Source organism: Bubalus kerabau, chromosome 17 (genome assembly GCF_029407905.1).
Source record: "Bubalus kerabau isolate K-KA32 ecotype Philippines breed swamp buffalo chromosome 17, PCC_UOA_SB_1v2, whole genome shotgun sequence".
Classification (NCBI taxonomy): Eukaryota; Metazoa; Chordata; class Mammalia; order Artiodactyla; family Bovidae; genus Bubalus; species Bubalus kerabau.
The window spans coordinates 43,023,147-43,048,854 of record NC_073640.1 but is presented as its reverse complement, the minus strand read 5'-3'; the positions used below and the strand labels follow the sequence as shown (position 1 = coordinate 43,048,854).

General features: G+C 38.1%; 1 protein-coding gene across 1 annotated transcript in view; it reads right to left on the bottom strand.

The window, feature by feature from the left end:
• Positions 1-25,708, bottom strand: part of HYDIN (HYDIN axonemal central pair apparatus protein) — a 419,919-nt gene that overhangs the window by 327,181 nt on the left and 67,030 nt on the right. Inside the window, 1 exon segment of the mRNA XM_055554109.1 lies at positions 256-413. Within this exon segment, the coding sequence (XP_055410084.1) occupies positions 256-390 (135 nt within the window). The 5' untranslated portion in view covers positions 391-413.

Below are 25,708 nucleotides of genomic sequence, written 5' to 3'. Positions count from 1 at the left end.
TTCAACTGATTAATGTAAGCAATTTAAGCCTCTACTTTGATGTATGTAATTTCAAAAACTTCCCAGGCTTTAAAAGGTATCTATGCTCTGTAGCAAGCTACCATGTTAACTAAACTGAGAATATTTGATATCCTGTTTGATATTCTGAGAATGCCAGGCAGCCATTGTCATTCTCCAGAGGAGAAAGGTATTTTTCTGAGAGATACTTCTCCTCTCATAGGGGATACTTTACTCTGAAATTCTCTGATACATTACCATTCGATTTACTTCATCTTCTGCAACCACCTTTGGACTCATGGGTGGTAAAATCTTGCTTTGGAATCCTTTAAGTGTTCTGACTAACCCCATATGAACAGCCCCCATGGACTCCTCAATACTTCTACTTGTCATTTTTAGCTATTTCCTCTGTTTACCTAAGAATGAAAAACAAAAAGTTTTAGAACAAATGCAGTTAATTTCTGAATATAGGTCACATTTTTTGAAGCTTTTTCAAATACAAGAAGGTTTAGAAAATACTGATCTTCAAAAATACATCCAGTACTTGGAACCAATGCCTTAACTGTAGGAGTCTATTCCATGAGCCAGTCTAGAGTTAGCCTTATCCCAAACTCTGGGACCCCTTTTAGACAAAACAAGTGATTCTGGACTAAGCTCAGGGAAGACATGAAAACACAAGCAGCTTTTACATTTTGGTACTTTTATCTTCCCCAGATAAACAAAAAACTGCTCAATAAATATACTTCATAGTTTGCTACTTTATCTGCTTATTTGACAATTCTCTCTCATGACACCCTTCAAACAGAATAAATATAAGGCTTCAGGCCTTCACAGCTGGCAGAGAATTAAAAAAGGCGGCATGAGATGATATGGGGAAGAAGTTTCTGAAAATGTTCTGAAGTTTATAGTAATAAATAAGGCATTAATCAGCTGCCCAATACCTCCAAATCAAAGAAATATGACATTTCCCCATTGAATATATTTCCTTATACTTCTACTAGGACATTTGCAACTTTGGGAATCCATTTATGACTAAGTAGGGGCTTCCCTTGTGGCTCAGCTGGTAAAGAACGTGCCTGCAATGCAGGAGACCTGGGTTCGATCCCTGGGTTGGGAAGATCCCCTGGAGAAGGGAAAGGCTACCCACTCCAGTATTCTAGCCTGGAGAATTCCATGGACTGTATAGTCAGGCCACAGGGTCACTTTCACACTTTCACTTATGACTAAGTAGGGATTTTTATTTTTAGTAATAGCAGGCTAGATTTTTTAACCCTGTAGGGGAGAAATGCTGGATAAACATCAAATTAAAAAACCTTAAAAGCATTAAAAGTTCAAAAGACAGTAAGGCATTACCAGACCAAACTGGAAGGGAAAGTGGTGCATAAAGGAAAATAGATATGAATGAAAATGTAATAAGGTACACTGAAATAAAGCAATAAAACACCCAAAGAAATTAATATGAAATTTTAAAATAAGAAAAACAATCAGAAAAAAAAAGATGATTGAAATAGAAAACAGCTAAAGAAGTTCTAACATGCTATAACTGGAGCCAATGAAGAAGAAAAATAAAGTACTGGAGGAGGAGAACTAAATATTTAAAACTATAATCCAAGAAAATTTTCCATTAAAAAAACAAGCAAAAGGAATTGGTGGTTACCCAGGAAGGTTGACCCAAAATGATCAACTCTGAGATATATCTTGGAAGAACTACTAGAGTGTAAAGAATTTTTAAAATTAGCATCCAGACAAAAAGTCAAAATAATGTATGAAAAAAAGAGAACTAGATGTCAGTACACTTTGTAAAAGCAATCCATGAAATGGGCAAACAGAGGAGGAATATTTTCCAAAAACTTTAAAAAGCCTGAGCCAGAGATTTTACAAGCAACCAAGCTCTCCTTCCATCATCAAGGCTACAGAAAAGGAGTTTTGAACACGCCAAAGCCCAGGGACTATTACAAACATGTTCCCTTCCTGATGAATATAATAGAGGATGGGCTCATCCAACAAAAAGGACACAATTTTACATGAAAATTAAGAAAAGAAAGCCAAAAAGTAGATTAAGATTAGTAGTAGTCATATAAGAGGTAGGAATCAAACCATTTAATGAGATAGAATAAAGAAGAATTAAGGGATTTGTGGTAGAAAGCCCCTATGATGGCAGCCAATGATACCTGTTTCTAAGCATTCAGGTATTTATATAATCCTTCTCCCCTTGTGTGTGGGCTGTACTTAGGTATTGTAACAAATATAAAACAGCACAAGTGATGGATGTCACATGTGAAATCAATTATAAAGAGAACTGGTACCATCTTGGGCCCTGTCTGGCTCTCTCTCGGATCACCAGTTACTAACTGTAAGGACACTGAGAAACCTATAGAGAGGCCCATGTGGTGAGGAGCCAAGGCCTGCCAGCAATGACATGAGTGGGCTTGGCAGTGGGTCTTCTAAGGCCTGCCAACAACCATGGGAATGGAGGCAGAGTTGCCAGCCCCGGTTGAGCCTTGAGATGACTGCAGTCTGGGCCAAAAGCTTGACTGGAGATGCATGAGAGACCCTAAGTAGGAATCACCCAGCTAAGCATCTTCTAGACTCCTGACCTACAGAAACTGAGAAAACAAATATTGTTTTAACCTATTAATCTGGGGTAATTTGTTATACAGCAAGAGATAAAAATATAGGCACTATAAAGGGTTTACATACAAAGAAAACTGCTGAACATAAAGATTAATGTTCCTAAATATCAAAAGGAATTTTAGAAAAAGCAAAGATGACATACTAAATAAAGACTAATGATAAATCACATACAATACACATAATTATTATAAATAGGAAGTGTGATATCACCAACATGGTAGAATAGGTAGTTGCCAACTTCAGTCCCACTCACAAAAAGACCATCTATTAACAGCAATTATCCATAGACAAGACACCTTTGTGAAAATCCCAGAACCAAGGGTGAGACTGAACCACTCCCTTGGATCACAGAGACTTGGAAAAACCTCAAAAACATTTTGTTAAGTAAAATGAGCCAGTCACACACACACGAAAATATGTATTGTGTGAGTCCATTCACATGAAGTGACCAGAAAAGGACAATCTCTATAGAGAAAAAGTAGATTAGTCATTGCAAAGGTCTGGGAGGAATGAAGGGATAGAAGAGTGATAACTAAAAGGTATGGGATTTCTTTTTGAAATGAAAATGTTTACAACTGACTATGGTAATAATTGCACATGTTTGTGAATATACTAAAAACTGTGAATTGTATGTACACTTTAAATGGATGAATTGCATCCTGAATTGAATGTGAATTATTATATCTCAATAAAGCTGTTAAAATATATTTTAAAACATTAAAAAAAAATCAATCCTTAAAAGTTGAAAAGTGAAACAAATAAACCTTGCTGTATATCAAGTTGGTGTCATAACTACAAAGAGAAAACAGTTATTCTAAACAACCTTAAAACATGATTTTTGACTATATATCATCATTGGATAGTAGTCTTATTGTCCTAATATTAGTAATAATATTTTAAAAACAAGTAGCAATATCAATATTGTTAGGAATCAAGCATTTCAACATAAAAAAAAAATAAAACCATAAAAGTTCTTATATTAAGAAATACTATAATCTTAAATTTAAATGGCAAATACGAGTTTCAGCTCATGATTATTTTCTCCTTTTAAATAACTTGCCTACTGAAAGACCCTCGAAGCAATGAAAGCTCAGTGAGCAATGGCAGTCCCAGGACGTAACGTGGTCTTTCAATCTACTTCCCACTAAAAGAAACCATGCGCCTTAGAGAAACGAGTAACTCAAGGTCTGGGGCGTGAAATATATGAGATGAACTCGGGACATTCTACTATACTGAAAGACAAGGACGTTACCAAAGGCTACTGGGGTCGAGTCTAAGGAGCCCAGAGCAACTTGAAGGAGTTTTCACTCACCAAAGACAGGACAATTTGGGAAAACAAAAACAAAGGGTGCAATGGATTCGTCTTTAAAACTCTGAGTTCAAAAAAGATACTAAAAAACAATCATTGGTCACCTTTGGAAGTTGCTAGGACACAAAACTAATTAGTTTGGAAACAATAACAGGGAAGAATCAACCATTTATCCTGTCCCTTTCTGTACAAATTGCATCATAAGTTATCCAAATAGTTTATGAGGGGAAATTATTCTTCATAGACAAACTCCAGCTAATAAATGCAGAAGAAATGACAGAAAAAGAATCACCATTTTCAGCCTCTAATGAAACGAAGGATCATCAATGCCAGAACCATTAGGAAGAATGTTGTTAAAGAACTTTATAATGGCTCAAACAGGCTAACAACACCTGAGCCCTCTACATCAATCTTAACACTAAAAGAGTGAAAACCAGACATATTATGTGCCTCCTGACGTGATGTAGCACACAGCACCACCTGTGTAGCGCTATTAACAAAAATCTTAACCTAAATCTAATTAATCTCTAGATCTACCAGCTAGGGTACAGGAGACCAGGAAATGGAGGAACATGTGTAAGAACATAATTAAGCCATATCAAGAATGCAGAAAATGTTACAGGAAAATGACCCACTTCACTAAACTAGTAAATAGTGCTTGCGTGCAAACACGAACACCTGAGAGGGGATGGAGACAATAGTTATGATTAAGAGAATCGCTTCAACAATAATGACATACATAGATTATAAGCAAAAGGAGGGAGGACGTATATCATGCAAATGTTGGTCAAAAGAAAGCAAGAAGGGCTATAGTAATATTAGATAAAGTTGACTTCAAATCAAAGAAAATGACCAGGAACAAAAAGGGACATTATGTAATGTCAAAGGGTGAATCTACCAAAGAGACACAACAATCGTAATTATAAATGCACCAGACAACTTTTAAAATATATGACTTGAACCAAGCTTCAAAATATATGACACAAAAAATGAAAACAACTATACAAATCCACAATTGTAGTTGGAGACTTCAACATGCCTTTCTCAACTATTAACGTGAATATTAAGCAGAAAATTAACAAGATATAGAGGAACATAACACAACCAACATGATTTAATCAATATTTATGGAACAGTCTGCCCAACAGCAGCAGAAATGTACATGCTTTTCATGTATCCAAGCAACATATACAAAGATAGATGATTTTCCAGGCCATGAAATAAAATTCAACAAAGTTAAAAGAACTGGAATCATACAGAGGGTGCTGGTTAACCACTGTGAAATCAAATTAGAAACACACAACAGAAAGATAACACAAAATCTCCAAATACTTAGAAACTAAACAACACATTTCTAAATAAACACAAATCAAAGAAGGAAAACCAAAAGTATGTTGAATTGAATGAAAATGAAAACACAACAGTTCAAAATTTGGAGGAGGTTGAAAGTTATAACACTAAATATTTAGATTTAGTTCAGTTCAGTTCAGTGCAGTCACTCAGTCGTGTCCGACTCTTTGTGACCCCATGAACTGCAGCACGCCGGTCCTCCCTGTCCATCACCAATGCCCGGAGTTCACCCAAACTCATGTGCATTGAGTCAGTGATGACATCCAGCCATCTCATCCTCTGTCGTCCCCTTCTCCTCCTGCCTCCAATCCTCCCAGCATCAGGGTCTTTTCTAATGAGTCAACTCTTTGCATGAGGTGGCCAAAGTACTGCAGCTTCAGCCTCAGCATCAGTCCTTCCAATGAACACCCAGCACTGGTCTCCTTTAGGACTGGTTGGATCTCCTTGCAGTCCATGGGACTCTTAAGAGTCTTCTCCAACACCACAGTTTAAAAGCATCAATTCTTCGGTGCTCAGCTTTCTTCACAGTCCAACTCTCACATCCATACATGACCACTGGAAAAACCAAAGCCTTGACTAGACAGACCTTTTGTTGGCAAAGTAATATCTCTGCTTTTGAATATGCTATCTAGGTTGGTCATAACTTTCCTTCCAAAGAGTAAGCGTCTTTTAATTTCATGGCTGCAATCACCATCTGCAGTGATTTTGGAGCTCAAAAATAATGAAGTCTGACACTGTTTCCACTGTTTCCCATCTATTTCCCATGAAGTGATGGGACCAGATGCCATGATCTTCGTTTTCTGAATGTTGAGCTTTACGCCAACTTTTTCACTCTCCTCTTTCACTTTCATCAAGAGGCTTTTTAGATTAGAAAACAGTAAAAGTCAATTATGTCATCTAAGCACCTACGTCCAGAAAAAGAAAAAGATGACCAAACAAAACAAAAGCAAACAGGAGCAAATAATAAAGATAAGAACAGAAATCAGTAAAATTAAAAACAGAAAAGCAATAGAGAGAATTAATCAAAGATCTGATTCTCTGGAGAAACCAATAATACTGACAAACCTCCAGTAAAGAAAGAAGACACAAACTACCACTATTAGGAATTTAATAAAAAAGGACAAACCATATAGATATCAGAAGAATAATAAGGAAACACTATAAACAACTGCACACTCATAAATATGACAGCTTAGATGTATTGCTTCGATTTCTCAAACACACTACCACAACTTAATATGAACAGATAATCTGAATAACTCAAAGTATTATGGAAAAAGAATTTATAATTTTATAACTCAGAAAAAAAAAGAAATCTCTAGGCATAGATGGTTTCACTGGAGAATTATAGGAAACATTTAAAGAAGAATTAACACCAATACTACCAATCTTTTTCAGAAAATGGAAAAGGGAACATTTTACAATTCATTTTATGAGGCCTAAGACAAAACCAGACAAAGAAAGTAATACCCAAAAAACACCTAAAAACCAGTATCTGTCATGAATATAAGTGAAAAAAAAGTTTAACAAAATATTATCAAAATCCTAACAAGTTATTTAGCAATACGAAAAATAATTATATGCCATGACCGAATAGTTTAATTCCAGGAATATAAGTCTAGTTAAACACTCAAATTTCAATGTAATCCATCACATTAGCAGGTTAAAGAAGAAACATCATATGATCATATCAATTTATGTAGTAAAAGCATCTGGCAAAATTCAACAACATTCATGATAAGAAAAACTCCCAGAAAACTAGGAATATAGAGTAACTTAATAAAGAAAATATACAAAAAACTTTACAGCTGACATCCCTGTTGCTGATTAGTCACTAAGTCATATCCAACTCCTTTGCAACACCATGGACTATAGCACGCCAGGCTCATCTGTCCATGGGATTTCCCAGGCGAGAATACTGGAGTGGATAGGCCATTCCCTTCTCCGGGATCGAACCCCCAACTCCTGCACTGGCAGGAAGATTCTTTACCACTGAGCCACCTGGGAAGCCCAGTTGACATCATCCTGAATGGCAAAAGACTGCATGCTTTCCCCATAAAGACTGAGGACAAGGCAAGGAGGTCCACTCTAACCATGGCTATCAGACATAGTATTAGAAGTTCTAGTCAATGCTAGAAGGAAAAAAAAAAAAGAAATAAAAAACATATAGAGCAGAAAACAAGGAAAAAAACTCTCCTTAGATGCAGATGGCCTGTCTACATAGATATTCCCAAAGAATCTACAACAAACCTCCTAGAACTAACAAGTGAGTATGAACACACAAACATCATTCACATTTCTATATACTAACAATAAAGATGTGGAAACCAAAATACGATACCATTTATAACTGTATTCCTTCAAAAACAAAGTAAGTTGAACAAAACATATGCAAGACTTGTATACTAAAAATGACAAAGAGCCAATTTAAAAAATCAGAAAGCATCTAAGTAAAAAGGAGATCTATGTTCATGGATTGGAAGACTCAACATGGACATACTTGGTGGAAAAGTGACATTATTCTACCTAACACACAATTCAATTAGAAAATAGACAAAGGACATGGAGACATTTCATTGAAGATGTATCAAGCGCAAAAAGCATATGAAAAGTTGTTCAACATTACCAGATATCAGGAAAATGCAAATTAATACCATGATTAAATAATACCACATACCTATCAATCACCTGTGTATCACTACAACCACCTAGATGTGGGTGCTATTAGTCTCCCCATATCCCAGATAAGGAAACAGAGGCACAGAGGAGGTAAGTAACCTGCCCCAGTTCCCACACTAGGAAAGGGGAGAGCTGCAAGGAGAAGAGTCATTCTGGTTCCAGAGTCCACACTCTCAAAGGGGACACTATTCTGCCCCTACCCTGAGATTCTATCCCCTAATATCTCACAAATTCACCTATGCCTTTTTATCCCTGCTGCCTTCCTTTGTTAATGTTACTCCCATGGCTTGTCTCGGTGACTGCAACAGCTTAACTGACCTCCCTGCCTCCAGAATTGGGTGTCCACTCCCACTCCACCCCCTCAGCCTAGTCACTCTCTACACTGCAGCCACAGTGACTGTTCTAAAGGGAAAACCTGGTAATGCCATTTCCCTACCTAAAATCCTTTAGTCCGGAATACTCCATAAGGTTCTCAGCATGACATCCATTCCAGAAACCTGCCCTTCTTGCACTTTATGCTCAACTCACAAATCACAAAGTCTCAGGGGCTCACACACCTCCAGACTTATACATAACACCTAGAATGCCTTTCTTCTCCAGGTTTCAGTCCCTTCTCTCATGGGCCTCTCAACAGGGATGCTTAAGCATCCTCATGGCACGATGACTGACTACTTCCACAGAGAGTAGTCCCAGAGACAATGGGAGAAGCTGCGCTGTGTCCTCTGTGGCCCAGAAGTCACACACTCTCATTTAGGCAAGATCTATTTGTCACACAGATCAGCCCTATTCCATATGAGAGAGGCCACACAGGGACATAATTACCAGGAAGTAAGGGTCATTGGGAGCCATCTTGGAAGCCATCTTCCACATTTATCTCTTATGTTTATTAGGAGGATTAAATGACATAATAACTGTATGTCACTTTGTACAGTAAATATAATTGTTCTTAGTGTTACTAGCAGAAAGTTTGGTTTAAAAAAAAACTAGAAAAGATGGAAATTCCATTTAATTAAACTTTGCTTGCTAAAAATAAGTAAGAGCATCATATGAAACTGCTCACATGTCTTCAAGTTCTGTTACTGCCAAAGTGAGGACAGGGGCCATTACATACTCTGGGATGTTGATAAATATTTCTTTACCCCAAAGTACCATTTTAGCAGGAAAATATCGAAGAAAAAAATGCAGAAAATGCTCAAGTAAATGCAACATGACTTGTTACCAGTGACGGGTTCTCTAGGCACTTGGAGTAAAAGGATTAATTTTCATATTTTAATCCTGCTGCTGCTTCTGGTTTTCTTCTGTTTCTAAAGCTGCTATGCTTCTTGGTTTCTTATGTGTCAGATCTCTTTTAAATTGGACTTCTTCAATTTCATAGGTTTCATATTGGGCTTTGCTCTTTTCCCCTGAAATATGTCCTGAAAACAATCTGTCTCTGCAGGATGTGTGGCTTATAGCCTAGGCAGATAAAAGAGAGACAAATTTCAGAAAGATCCTCTTATTTGACCATGCTGAAGAAAAGAAAAATAGAGCTGTATTTTGTATTTTGTTCTGGTCACCAATTCCAACATGCATGTGTGTTTGTGTGTGTGGTATGGCAGGGGCAGGAGGGGTGTTCCCCACAATAGGAAGTAATTTATCTACATAGAGATGGCATCAAATCCCAAAGGTTAAGTGTTAGTCCTATAGACTGCTCCCACACTTCAGACACTAGTCGCAAGCCCAGCATGTGTGCTTCTGACCCACTGACTGTAAATCAGAAGTTTCCACAACCCCAGCCTCAGGTTCAATTAGTTTGCTACAGTGGCCCTCAGAACTCAGAGAAACATTTTACTTACTAGATCACTGGTTTATTATAAAAGGATAGTCCCTGGGTTGCTGTTGCCCTTGGATGTGGCCTGATAACTTCACTATACGTTAACCTTCTAGTGAATTGAAGCAGGCCTTTGTTTATAATCTGTCCACTTTTTCCAGTCACCCTCAGCAGGAGGGTGGGCCTGTATTACCTAGTCTATCATTCTTAGAAGCAGAAATCCACATTCACTGAGTGTAGATGGTATAAAGGGAGAAATCGTAACCCACGCCTAAAGAATCTTCCAATACACCAACTTTTTTGAAACTTCAAAGATAAAATATAAAATAATCACAATACAAACAGCACCCAGGACAAGTAGACGTCTACTTAGAGGCTTGATGTTTGAAATTACCTGGATATCCCATTCATGCCACTTATCTAAGATATACAGAGCTGATATCTTGACATCTTGATTGTCTCATTTCAGGTAAAAGTTGATATACAATTACCATTAGCTGAGATGCACACTTAGTGCATCTACTTGCAGCTATTTAAGTGCCCAAAAGTAAACATTTTTAATTTGTCTATCAAGCAACCAAAGGCATGTTTTTCTAGCTCCTTCTCACCTTGCTGCTGCTGCTGCTAAGTTGCTTCAGTCGTGTCTGACTCTGTGCGACCCCAGAGACGGCAGCCCACCAGGCTCCCCCGTCCCTGGGATTCTCCAGGCAAGAACACTGGAGTGGGTTGCCATTACCTTCTCCAATGCATGAAAGTGAAAAGTGAAAGTGAAGTCACTCAGTTGTGTCCGACTCCTAGCGACCCCATGGACTGCAGCCCACCAAGCCCCTCCGTCCATGGGATTTTCCAGGTAAGAGTACTGGAGTGGGCTGCCATTGCCTTCTCCGCCTTCTCACCTTAAAAACCCCAAAAAGCAAAAAATTTTGAACAGGTATATTAAAATTGAGACTCTCCGAGCTTTGTTGTTATTCAGTCCTCAGTCGTGTCTGACTCTTTGCGACCCCATGGACTGCAGCACGCCAGGCTTCCCTGTCCATCACCAACTCCCGGAGCTTGCTCAAACTCATGTCTGTTGAATCGGTGATGATCTCGTCCTCTGTCATCCCCTTCTCTTCTTTGCCTTCGATCCTTCCCAGCATCAGGGTCTTTTCTAATGAGTTGGCTCTTAGCATCAGGTGGCCAAAGTATTGGAGCTTCAGCATCAGTCCTTCCAATGAACATTCAGGACTGATTTCCTTTAGGGTTGACTGGTTTGATCTCGTTGCAGTCCAAGGGACTCTTCAAGAGTCTTCTGCAACACCACAGTTCAAAGCATCAATTCTTCAGCACTCAGTCTTCTTTATGGTCCAACTCTCACATCCATACATGACTACTGGAAAAACCATATCTCTGACTAGACAGGCCTTTGTCTTTCAGAAAGAGTCTTGATCCATGTATGGATCTGGATTATGAGACTCACTTATCACAGACACCCTCAGATGACATGGTGAAATGCATTGTTCTCATCTCTGGAATAACCAGCCTCTTCTTCCAAGTCCATTAGCCCTACTGGTACACTCTGTCCCCATTTTGACTAGGTTCTCAGGCTTCTCCATTTCCCCTGATCCAACTATAGGGTTACTTAGGGATAACAACTTCTGAAACTATCTCCTGCCATTCTATACCCTTTCCCCTGCTTGGACTCATCCTACAGGTCTCAGTTGAAACATCACTGCCTCTAGAAAGCCTTCCCTGACCACCCTGAAAGGCCCCGTGTTATATGTTCTGAGAGTAATTGCACTTCTCATATAATGAATAAATTGCCTGTGTAACTAGATTTTTACATCTGTCTTCACCAGAGAGCAAGTTCTCGGAGTTCAGACACCTCAACCATTGTGCTCACCACTACTATATATGCCTAATATATTAACAGTGCCAGGAATGGAATCAATAAATATTTGTTTAATGATTAATGGTCAGTTTAATCATTTATTGTTTTCTTTCTCAATGATCAGTCCAGTTCAGTTCAGTCACTCAGTCGTGTCCAACTCTTTGCGACCCCATGGACTGCAGCACACCAGGCTTCCCTGTCCATCACCAACTCCTGGAGCTTACTCAAACTCATGTTCATTGAGTCGATGATGCCATCCAACCATCTCATCCTCTGTCATCCCCTTCTCCTCCCACCTTCAATCTTTTCCAGCATCAGGGTCTTTTCAAATGAGTCAGTTCTTCACATCAGATGGCCAAAGAATTGGAGTTTCAGCTTCAGCATCAGTCATTTCAATGAATATTCAGGACTGATTTCCTTTAGGGTTGACTGGTTTGATCTCCTTGCAGTCCAAGGGGCTCTCAAGCATCTTCTCCAGCACCATAGTTCAAAAGCATCAATTCTTCGGTGCTCGGCTTTCTTTATAGTCCAACTCTCACATCCATACATGACTAATGGAAAAACCATAGCTTTGACTACATGGACCTTTGTTGGCAAAGTAATGTCTCTGCTTTTGAATATGCCATCTACGTTGGTCATAACTTTTCTTCCAAGGAGCAAGCGTCTTTTAATTTCATGGCTGCAATCACCATCTGCAGTGATTTTGGAGCCCAAAAATATAAAGTCTGTCACTGTTTCCATTGTTTCCCCATCTATTTACCATGAAGTGATGGGACCAGATGCCATGAGCTTCATTTTCTGAATGTTGAGCTTTAAGCCAACTTTTTCACTCTCCTCTTTCACTTTGATCAAGAGGCTCTTTAGTTCTTCTTCACTTCCTGCCATAAGAGTGATGCCATCTGCATTATCTGAGGTTACTGATATTTCTCCTGAAAATCTTGATTCCAGCTTGTGCTTCATCCAGTCCAGCATTTCTCATGATGTACCCTTCATATAAGTTAAACAAGCAGGGTGAAAATATACAGCCTTGATGTACTCCTTTCCTAATTTGGAACCAGTCTGTTGTTCCATGTCCAGTTCTAACTGCTGCTTCCTGACCTGCATACAGATGTCTCAAGAAGCAGGTCAGGTGGTCTGGTATTCCCATGCTTTAAGAACTTTTCACAGTTTGTAGTGATCTACACAGTCAAAGCCTTTGGCATAGTCAATAAAGCAAAAATAAATGTTTTTCTGGAACTCTCTTGCTTTTTCAATGATCCAACGGATGTTGGCAATTTGATCTCTGGTTCCTCTGCCTTTTCTAAATCCAGCTTGAACATCTGGAACTTCACAGTTAATGTGCTGTTGAAGCCTGGCTTGGAGAATTTTGAGCATTACTTTACTAGCGTGTGAGGTGAGTGCAATCGTGTGCTAGTTGGAGCATTCTTTGGCATTGCCTTTCTTTGGGATTGGAATGAAAACTGACTTTTTCCAGTCCTGTGGCCACTGCTGAGTTTTCCAAATTTGCTGGCGTATTGAGTGCAGCACTTTCACAGCATCATCTTTTAGGATTTGAAACCACTCAGCTGGAATTCCATCACCTCCACTAGCTTTGTTCATAGTGATGCTTCCTAAGGCCCACTTGATTTTGCATTCCAGGATGTCTGGTTCTAGGTGAGTGATCACACCATCGTGATTATCTGGGTCGTAAAGACTTTTTTGTATAGTTCTTGTGTGTATTCTTGCCACCTCTTCTTAATATCTTTTGCTTCTGTTGCTGCTGCTGCTGCTAAGTCGCTTCAGTTGTGTCCAACTCTTTGTGACCCCGTAGACGGCAGCCCACCAGGCTCCCCTATCCCTGGGATTCTCCAGGCAAGAACACCATACAATTTCTGTCCTTTATTATGCCCATCTCTGCATGCAATGTTCCCTTGGTATCTCCAATTTTCTTGAAGAGATCTCTAGTCTTTCCCACTCTATTGTTTTCCTCTATTTCTTCGCACTGATCACTGAGGAAAGCTTTCTTATCTCTCTTTGCCATTCTTTGGAACTCTGCATTCAAATGGGTATACCTTTCCATTTCCTCTTTGCCTTTCACTTATCTTCTTTTCATAGCTATTTGTAAGCCCTCCTCAGACAACCATTTTGCCTTTTTGCATTTCCTTGTCTTAGGGATGGTCTTGACCCTTGCCTCCTGTACAATGTCATGAACCTCTGTCCATAGTTTTTCAGGCACTCTGTCTATCAGATCTAATCCCTTGAATCTATTTGTCACTTCCACTGTATAGTCATAAGGGATTTGATTTAGGTCATACTCGAATGGTCTAGTGGTTTTCCCTTCTTTCTTCAATTAATTAATGTAATGTATTACTATAGCATAAATAACTTGAGAGTTACGGTTCCAGACCATAACATGTAAAAGCAGTTTTTGACAGACCTGTTCATTTTGTCAAATATACTAATTTAAGCATGGCAGACAAGCTATTTTAAATCCATGTTTGCTTTACTAAAATAAAATAACTGCTAATTTATATGCCATTGATTCTGTTACCACCAGAGTCTAAAAACCAGTAGGCTTGCAAAAGCACAGTAAGAATGCCTTTGGTTTCTGAATGCCTTTGGTTTCATGAAACACATGATGAATGTTCATTTGGAGAATTTACTTCAATCCACATACAAATGCACATCACTCAAAAGTAATCTATTTTATATGCTTATGAATGCTAGGCAATCATATTATTTTCATTGTAGAAAATTCATAAACAAATGCATATTTATTTATGATGTTGAGTTTTTTTTAATTTTTTTTATTATTATTTTTTCTTTACAATATTGTATTGGTTTTGCCATACATCAACATGCATCCGCCACGGGTGTACACATGTTCCCCATCCTGAACCCCCTCCCAACTCCCCCCCTGTACCATCCCTCTGGGTCGTCCCAGTGCACCAGCCCCAAGCTTCCTGTATCCTGCATCAAACCTGGATTGACGATTCGCTTCTTATATGATATTATACATGTTTCAATGCCATTCGCCCAAATCATCCCCCCCTCCCTCTCCCACAGAGTCCAAAAGACTGTTCTATACATCTGTGTCTCTTTTGCTGTCTCGCACACAGGGTTGTCGCTACCATCTTTCTAAATTCCATATATATGCATTAGTATACTGTATTGGTGTTTTTCTTTCTGGCTTACTTCACTCTGTATAATAGGCTCCAGTTTCATCCACCTCAGTAGAACTGATTCAAATGTATTCTTGAATTTGTTGCAGTGAAGAAGAGATTTTGAAATTATCATTTACTGCTAACTAAAATCCCTTTTTTGGATCTAACCATTACATCAATGAAGACTTATTTTAATAATAACAGATGAAATGGCACTCCTGCCGGTTTAGCAAAGATAAAAAATAATTTAAAAATAAGCTACAGTCTATGATCTCTTAATGACTTCTTTGTGAAAGAAATCTAACTAAGCAAAGGAAAATCTTGGGTGTATTAATTTCTATTCCTAACCAAAAAAAAAAAAAAAATCTCTAATTCAATTGTTCTCTCCTCCAGTGTGCTGTATCAATTCCTCTACAGAATTTTTCTAACATGAGAAACTATCTTCTCATATGATACTACAATGGGTTTAGTGGATCATTTTCTCAAATCTGTTTATGTTACTTGGATTCAAGAATGCATACTCAGTTAGGAATACTTTTTAACAGTATTTAATGCTTTTTAACAATCTATTTTTGTAAAGGATTTGAGTTGTCCAGTATTAATTTCTCCCTCCCATTCTTGTTCCTTCTATAAGAACCTACTGCCCTCTCCAGAGGCAGAGGCAGACCCGGCCAATCATGGTAATCTGTTTTCCTATGCTCTGGTTGTTCCTGAGTGTGAGCAATGTGACCCTAATAATGTCAACTGGAATCTTCCATTGCGTGATAGTTGAACACTGAGAAAGAGAAGTTCTTTCTTCGGACCTTCTGGGCTGAAAATGAATTTAAAGATATCAGCAGGCATCTTCTCCACTACATGGAGAAAGTTTTCTGCAGGACAATGCCATGTAGATAAAAGCAGAAATGTCAGCAGGACGCATGGATGACAGGCAGGAACAAAGATGAATATAAGTGAATCATAATCATATTGAAAGCAGTTCTAAACTTTGAGGCCCTGATATCTATAGCTCATCTTTTGATCTTATGAGCCATCCTAGTGTCTTAGTGTCCCAACTACACAAACTAATAAATTTCTTATTTTGTTTGAGCAGTACTGAAATTTGAAGTAAGATTCTGTCACTTGAAATCTGACACTCTCTAGTGATAACTGTTATATTTTTAGGACTTTTACATTTACCTGAAAATTACTCCTGGCAATTAGGCGGATGATTTATAAATAACTACTATGCAAAGACATGAGTTTTATTTCCAAAAACAGTAGAAAATGCCTCACTTCTATTAGGATATGAGAGAGTAAGTTTATACATTTTGTATTTATATACACTATATAGATTAATTCATTTGTACCATCAGATATACTCTCCAGGATGCCTAGAAATCTAGAAATCATGAAAAGTCATCAGATATGAGATTATAAAACCCAGGACAGGAATTCCATATATAAATTATTCTGCTCTTACCAAGCCCATATTTGAATATGACTGGCATGTGACAAGGTCTCTGCAGAAGCTCACATGGGTCCAAATATTCTGGTCATCCAGAATGTGTGAGTCCAGAAGAAAGAACTAAAATTATTTCATTTTCACACTTTGAAGGATGAAAGTCTATAGAGGGCTACACAGAAAAAATCCTTTACAGAAATTGATACATTTTACATCATTTTCTTCAAGTACTAACAACTTAGAGTTATTTGCAACATTATTTAAAAGTGATCTTATTTGTTAACCAAATTCTCTGACAAAAATAATTATGCCTGGGAATCAGATTTCCCTTCACAGAGTCTCTTTAATAAAAGCAAGCCATTCACATAAGAGCAAATCTGGATTTACTCAGTGACCCTTCCATGGTTTCAACAAACATGAGTGAACAAAGGGACTAATGCTTTCATCAGTCTCCACTAGCCATTAAGGATGTGGTGAACCCCAGAAGAAAGTGAGCAGCACCTGCCCAGCCCTGCTCAAGAGAGAGCTTTCCACACTGATCACTGTCTCATACACCCTCACAAGCAGCTACTTCTTAAATCCTGCATGTCCACCTTTTATTAAAATGTCAAATGGAATTCCTTTCATTCATATTGGATGGCTGTCATAACAGAATTCAGTAATGAAAACCAATGACAGAGATTGGTTACAAACTAAAACACTATACTTGAGCTGTCTGGTGTATTACAGGGCCATTTTTCTTCTTTCAGTTATCACAGTGTTATATATTGACTAGAAAGTTCTGAGTGTGGTGCTTTCAAAGGGCTTGGCCAGATCGATTCCCATTAACATTATGAAAAATATCTGTATCCAGCCTATATCTCGAATCAGAACAACTATAAACTTTCTTCTAAAACTAAACAGGACCTCCATTTCCAGTAACGGCAGGTAACAGGTGAACCAACAAGTCCTATGAACACAACTAAAAATTCTTTCTCCAGGGGATCTTCCTGACCCAACAATCAAACCAGATCTCCTGCATTGCAAGCAGATTGTTCACCGACTGAGCTATGAGGGAATCCTTAAAAAAAAATTTAATCTCCTTTAAAGTATTAAAGAGTTTTCAATATAGTCAACAATTTCCAGACCAAAATCTAAAGGAAATCAAACACCAGAGAAGTGAGCAAAGCACTAGAACCCATACCAACTTCTGCCTTAGGGCATTTGCTAATCCAGATAAATTTGGGCTTTGGTTTTGGTGACCTTGGTGGGCAATAACATAGGAAACAATGATCATACTCCACTCAAGATGGGAAGTACAATTAGAGACCTTTTTCACCTTAGCCTGGGGCCCACAATGAAAACTGATGACGCCATCACCATCCCCAGGAAGCCGCAATAAAATCTATCATGGTGCTAAAAAGAGAAAGAATAAAAAGAAAAACAAGGGGGAAAAAATATCTGAAAAGGTGGGGTCACTTCTGACTCAAATTTGCAGCCCAGGTCCTATCACTTAAGTTGTCCACAGAACTTCAAGTCATGAGCTAGGTTCAGGGTCGTCCCAGACTAACAAATCCTGAGGTGCCTGGCAGAAGCAAATACAAATCTCCTATGGAGGAAGGCACCATCCTATCAGAGACTAAAAAACTAAAATCCCTACAAATAATATTTTAAGGACAATGAAGAAAAAAAAAACAAGACCTCACACAAGAAAACAAGACACCGTGAGCAAAATTAACAGAAACTACAGACAGTAGAAGATAGAAGCAGAATATAGAAGGTAACAGAAGCAGAAGATATTAAGAAGAGGTGGCAAGAATACACAGAAGAACTATACAAAAAAGATCTTCATGACCCAGATAATCACAATGGTGTGATCACTCACCTAGAGCCAGACATCCTGGAATGCAAAGTCAAGTGGGCCTTAGGAAGCATCACTATGAACAAAGCTAGTGGAGGTGATGGAATTCCAACTGAGTGGTTTCAAATCCTAAAAGATGATGCTGTGAAAGTGCTGCACTCAATACGCCAGCAAATTTGGAAAACTCAGCAGTGGCCACAGGACTGGAAAAGGTCAGTCTTCATTCCAATCCCAAAGAAAGGCAATGCCAAAGAATGCTCAAACTAGCACACAATTGCACTCACCTCACACGCTAGTAAAGTAATGCTCAAAATTCTCCAAGCCAGGCTTCAAAAGTACATGAACTGTGAAGTTCCAGATGTTCAAGCTGGATTTAGAAAAGGCAGAGGAACCAGAGATCAAATTGCCAACATCCATTAGATCATTGAAAAGGCAAGAGAGTTCCAGAAAAACACCTATTTTTGCTTTATTAACTATGCCAAAGGCTTTGACTGTGTGGATCACTACAAACTGTGAAAAGTTCTTAAAGCATGGGAATACCAGACCAACTGACCTGCCTCTTGAGACATCTGTATGTAGGTCAGGAAGCAGCAGTTAGAACTGGACATGGAACAACAGACTGGTTCCAAATTAGGAAAGGAGTACATCAAGGCTGTATATTGTCACCCTGCTTGTTTAACTTATATGCAGAGAACATCATGAGAAATGTTGGGCTGGATGAAGCACAAGCTGGAATTAAGATTGCCAAGAGAAATATCAACAACCTCAGATATGCAGATGACACCACCCTTAGGGCAGAAAGTGAAGAAGAACTAAAGAGCCTCTTGATCAAAGTGAAAGAGGAGAGTGAAAAAGTTGTCTTAAAGCTCAACATTCACAAAACTAAGATCATAGCATCTGGTCCCATCACTTCATGGCAAATAGATGGGGAAACAGTGGAAATCGTGACAGACTTTATATTTTTGGGCTCCAAAATCACTGTAGATGGTGATTGCAGCCATGAAATTAAAAGACACTTGCTCCCTGGAAGAAAAGTTATGACCAACGTAGATGGCATATTCAAAAACAGAGACATTACTTTGCCAACAAAGGTCCATGTAGTCAAAGCTATGGTTTTTCCATTAGTCATGTATGGATGTGAGAGTTGGATTATAAAGAAAGCTGAGTGCCAAAGAATTGATGCTTTTGAACTGTGGTGTTGGAGAAGATTCTTGAGAGTCCCCTGGACTAAAGGAGATCCAACCAGTCCATCGTAAAGGAAATCAGTCCTAAATATTTACTGGAAGGACTGATGCTGAAACTCCAATACTTTGGCCACATGATGTGAAGAACTGACTCATTTGAAAAGACCCTGATGCTGGGAAAGATTGAAGGAGGGAGGAGAAGGGGACGAAAGAGGATGAGATGGTTGGATGGCATCATCGACTCAATGAACATGAGTTTGAGTAAACTCTTGGAGTTGGTGATGGACAAGGAGGCCTGGCATGCTGCAGTCCATGGAGTCGCAAAGAGTCAGACACAAGTGAGCAACTGAACTGAACCGAACAGACAGTAGATCATCAAAGACTTCACAGAGGGTACTTAATGGATACAAACTATGAAATAACTATATTACTCGGCCTGAAGTACTAACAGATAAGCCTGAAGATCTCTTTAGCACACAGGAATCTATAACCAAAAAATGATACAACAATTCTGTGAAAACAAATGGACTCTTCAAAAATGTTAATATTCGAAATAGCAAAAACCTACACCGTCCCCCTGCCCTCTTCCAATACGTCAGGGGAACTATTGGACACTAAGGAGACTAAAAACCTTAAAAACTCAATGAAGCACATGACCCTTGACTGAATCCTGAATTTAATTTAAAAAGAAAAAGGAAACATTATTGAAAATTGGGGGGGAAATGAATACAGAATTTATTAACACGGCATTAATTTTAAGCTTATGGACTGTGATAACAATATTGTGATTACCTGAAAGAATTTTGCTCTTCTTAGAAAGTATCTGTTAATGTATTTAAAGGAGCAATGTGAAAGGACACAAAAGCAAGTGTGGCAGAAAGTTAACAACTAATGACTCTAAGTAAAGGGCACTTAGGTACTATTATTTCAAGTTTTCTTTAGATTTGGAAACTTTTAAGAATAAAACATTGTAGGGGGAAGTTGTAGGGGGAAGTCATATAGAAGATTTCATAAGATCCAAAAAGAACATCGAACAATAAGAGGTATAGTAACTAAATTTAGAAATTTCTTAAGTATACAAGTGAAGTTAAGAGACATGGAGGAGAAAGAGCTGATATCATTGGAGCCTTGAGAGCAAAGAGATGAGTCAGAGGCAATATTTAAAAAAATGATAGCTGAGGATTCTACCGAAATGTTGAAAAAGACCAATATGTAGATTCAAGAAGTCCACTAAATCCCAAGCTAGATAGATGGGAGAAAATCCATACCTAGACTCATCTTAGAGATGGTAAAGAAAACTAAAAATAGATAAATCATTTAAAAGGCCAATAAAAAAAAGACAAATTATGTTCAAAGAGGACATGGTTCAATTGAGAGCTAATTTCCCAATATAATGGAAGACAGAAAATGGTAGAATTATGCAATCAAATTTACTGGAAGAAAAAACTGCCATCTTTTAATTCTATAGTCAGCAAAAGTATCTTTCAAGAGTAAATTAAAGACAATTTTGGATAAACAAATGTGGGAAGATTCCCCATAGCAGATCTACTTCAAACTTAGTTAATTGGTATTGACTGCAACTTTAACCTACACTGATATTTTAGATTCTGCTCTCCAGCATTCTGCTGTTCTCTCAAACAATCCATCCAACAAGTTACAAGAAAAATGAACAACTATTGCTGAAAATGATTTTGAAATGGTTAATACACAAATCATTCCATTTGAAGTCTCAATGAATGATCCAAGTTGTCATTCATATAAGTTCATTAATACTTGTAAATCCATACTAATGAACAACTTTTCCAAAGTGAGAAACCAAAATAATTTTAACTCAGCAGGGATATCATTTGTGCCTAACTCATAATAAAGGAAGTCTGTCCTATGGCTCTGTATTCATTACTTACCAAAGAGAAACATCATTACCCGTATATAAATTTCTCTTCTAAACAAAACAAAACAAACCCATGAGTGGTGACCTCAAACTGAACTAGTTAAATTTAGGGACTCATTTGTAAAGGTAGTGTCCTTTGCTGAAAATCCACTTTTTATGGAGATGAGAAGTTTAACCTGCCCTACGAGTGCCAGGCATAATTAGCCAGCTGCACTCTCATAATAAGGTGCAGATGGTTAATTACACCAGCAAATAACCACTTACTTGTGGGCACAAAAGCCTGTACCCAAAAATCATTAAACATATACTTGGGCCTATCTATGCTCATGCAAACAAAACACATTTCCAAGGTTTCACCTGTGAGCAAATCACCACAGGCTCCTCTGGGGGAGACCCATTAACACTGCTGAGGTCTGGTTCAAGGAAGGGACACTAACCGCAAAGCCATACATCAGTGAGCGAAATATTTCATGGGGTGCTGAGTCCTTGTTGAAAAATCTCCTGAAGTTAATTTGTTGTAACAGAAACCTAAGGTAGAATTTGTTTTCCCCAGAACTCAAAGTAAATTCTATCTTCTTTAGATTAAAAACTCTAAAGAATTTTTTCTTCACAAGCAAAAGTCAACATTAGTTGTCTGACAAAGAAAAAAAGACAAATTTTCCTGTGCCCTTGAGAAATTTCACTGGCTAGCTGAGCTCCCAGAATTTAGAAAGCCATATCAGAAACAATACATCCAATGGTTGTTAGGTTGTTCCAAAGATCCCACTTAAAAACAAATTCTACTAATCCCCATATGGTGAGAATAGGACTTGGGCGGAAAGCAGAGAGGGCTCACTACTTTCTAAAACCCAAGTCTGGAAGTTCTCTGCCAGCTTCACTGTTCTCAACTTGCAGGGTTTAAAATGTCAGGGCTGGGGAAGAGAATGCTCATCTACTTGAATCTGCACAGAACCTTTACTCAGAGGAATCCACAGGATGTGTGATTCTATTCAGTTTAATTGTATGTTGGGGAAGAGGAAAAGCTGTCTGCCATGATTTTAATTGCTAAGAGCACACGATCTTTTTAGGAACCATCTGTTTAATTGTAATTACAAATAGCGATGCAAAAACACAAATGATTAACAAGTACAAAACTTCCCTACCACTAACAGTTTTAACATAAGAAGCCATATAGTGAAAGAGTGTGTTGTTGCCTTTTTCCTCTCTGCAATATTTCATGATTTAGCAACTGGCAGTCTACTATTTATTACAGAATCTCATTCTGGTGGTGCTAAAGTTATTAATTAGTATTCTTGGATTATATTTCTCTGTTACTCCTTTTTATTAAACTTTAATTCCCTCTGAGAGTGACAGGGATTATATCAGAAATGAAATACCTAAGGCTCCTGTTTTCTACCTCCTGTTCAAATCTTTGAGGTTTCATATAATCACACATCACCTATAATTAATTACCTGGGACATTCCAAAGTATTGCAAGACTAATTTTTTGGCTTTCATAAACATAAATTTCAGCCTTCTTGGTTTTGAAATATGCTTACCACACTGTTATTATTCTAAAAGCCACAAGTATTGGTGATTGTTTCCAGGCATGAATAAAAATAGCTTAACCTTGAAATTTATTTTAATTAAGGATTTTTCAAAGTCATTGCCGCAAACCTGGTGGATTGTTTATAATAAAAACAAGCATCAACAACATAGTTGTACAGAACACAAAATTGGGGGCGAAGTTTTTTAACTTGGATTTATAAGAGTAGTTTAAAAAAATAAAGAGAGATAAACGCTGTGAGATCATAATATTAATAGAGCAACCTTATATTTAGGACATTTTAGATAGCCTATTAAAGCAAGAAGATGCGATTTTAAAATAAAATTCAGGAGATTTATGAACTGACAGTGAAATTACATGAGATTTCTTTCTTAGTCATGTCACACTAATTTTTCCTCAAAGTAAGATGAGTTGACTTTTTGGTATTCATTTTAAGATGAAGATCACCCCTTAAACAATACCATATACTTTCTGACAAGTCTTTCAGTCACACATGAAACACTTTAAAAAAGCCCTCTCTCCTCTACCACTGCAACAGATAAAGATGACCCTTAAAAAATCAGAGAACTAAAGCACTTTAAATCCTCAAAGATGTAAAAAGACTGACTGCACAGCTTTTCAAGTTAAATTGCGGTAGAGGCATTGTGCGACATGTCAATTCCTCACTTATGCTCTGTCCAACTCGAATCCTTCTAGTCATGATCCGACAATGATTTTTGCCTTATTTCAAGCCTGGCTTCCCCTTGCAAGACATTTAAATGAAGAGCAGCCAAATGCTAAGCTCATTTGCAACTGTTAATGAGGAAATAGATCTTGGGAGAAAATATATGAAAGAAAAAATCTGCCCTCGGAAACAGCTGCTTCTTCACTTTTAACAACAGCAACTGTGATGGAGTGTGTCACTGTGCCTTGCACTCCGAAATGTGCTGTCCTAAACCAGGGATCTTTAACCTCCAAGGTTCAAATCAGTTAAAAGCTATGAACACTGTTCCCCAAAAGATGAAAATAAACATAAAATCTAAACTAAACATAAACATAAGATAACAACTAGAACCATATGGGAGGATTCCATCCCATACCAACTCAAAACAAGAAGTCATGCTGCCCCTGGGGCCCCTAGATCAGGCATGCAGAAATGCTTACTCCCTGACAGGCAGGGTCGACACAGCACTTCAGTAACCACTCAGCACTGAAGCAGCTACAGAAGACTGTCGACTTTCTGTTCCCCAAAAGATTATGGGAGTAAAATCTCTGAAAGGAGAATGAGGCAGGAAAGTGGGCAGGGTACAACCTTTAAAAGAATGACAGAGCCTGAGGGTACAACAAACTGAGTAGAGACAACAGGGAGAAGGCGATGGCACCCCACTCCAGAACTCTTGCCTGGAAAATCCCATGGGCGAAGGAGCCTGGCAGGCTTCAGTCCATGGGATCACTAAGAGTCGGACATGACTGAGCCACTTCACTTTCACTTTTCACTTTCGTGCATTGGAAAAGGAAATGGCAACCCATTCCAGTGTTCTTGCCTACAGAATTCCAGGGATGGGAGAGCCTGGTGGGCTGCCGTCTATGGGGTCGCACATAGTCGAACACAGCTAAAGCGACTTAGCAGCAGCAGCAGCAGCAGCAGAAACAACAAGGTCCAGGATGGCAGACCAGTTGTCTTCCCCTAGACTCTGAGTCTCAGTATACACTCACTGAAACACATCAGCATGCTAAATGACACACCCACAGGCACCATGACCATAAACATCAAAAAGTGGGCAGTGGCCCAATTCCTGGAAGTCCCCATCCTTTCCCCAGAAGAGCTGGAATACTCCTCCCACTCTTAGCCTATGAAAGTACCCACCCCTATAAAAATTGACAACCCCATAACCTGGTGCCTCGAATGCTTCTCTTGCCTTCTGAGATGGCCCACACTCTGTCTATGGAGTGTGTCTCCTCCCTGAAAAAACTTTCACCTCAAAACAAACAACAAACAAAACTATTAACATAAATCCAGAGTCAAGCATCTCTACTCTATGCAGATCCCAGTTTACCAGTTTAAACATAGCTTCAATACTCACTCATAGGCTATGTCGGTTTTCTCACACTTGATGAGAGTTTTCCTCTTCTAAATATTTTTTATGTTAACATGTAAAAACATTCTCAAAGCTACTGTGAAGCTCGTAAAACTATACCACTAATTAATAATAGGTAATAACTTTCCCTATCCTGTGTGATCACATGAATCACTCTCCCACATAAGCCAGAGGGATTGTTGGGCCTTCCCCTAAATAATTCTAAATTTTCTCATATACAAAACATGAAATAAAATGTAAAACTAAATCTATAAAACTTCAAGAAGAAAACACAGAACAAAATCTGTGTTACTTTGGGTTAGGTGAAGAATTTTAGATAACATAATACGTAATAGAAAAAATAGTGAATTGGACTTCATCACAATTTAAAACTTTTGACTCCAAAAGGCAACTCAATAAGAAGACAAGTGAATAAGACATGGGCAAAAGATACAAACGCAAACTTCACCAAAGAAGAGATAAAATAATCGATAAACTCATGCTGTTCAACGTCATTAGGCATCACGGAAATGCAAATTTGAAACAGAATGAGAAACCACTATACATCTACAAAAATGATTAAAATGAACAAGACTGTCACTAGATGTCATGGATGTGGAGCAGATGACACTTTCATACTGTGCTGGTAGAAATGCAAAATGCTACAGTTAATTTGGAAAACAGTTTCTTATAAAATTAAACATATATTTACCATAGAACCTAGTAATCACATTCCCAGGTATTTATCCAAAAATTATAATAACATATGTTGATACAAAGACTTTTCTGGGAATGACTACAACCAGCAACAAGAGAACTTTCTGAGTTAACAGAATCATTCTATACATTTACATGGATACATAGCAATTTTTCAAAACCCACAGAACTGTACATCTACATCTAAAAGGAATAAATTTTGGAAAAGGGTCTATTCAGATCCTCTGAACATTTTTAGTT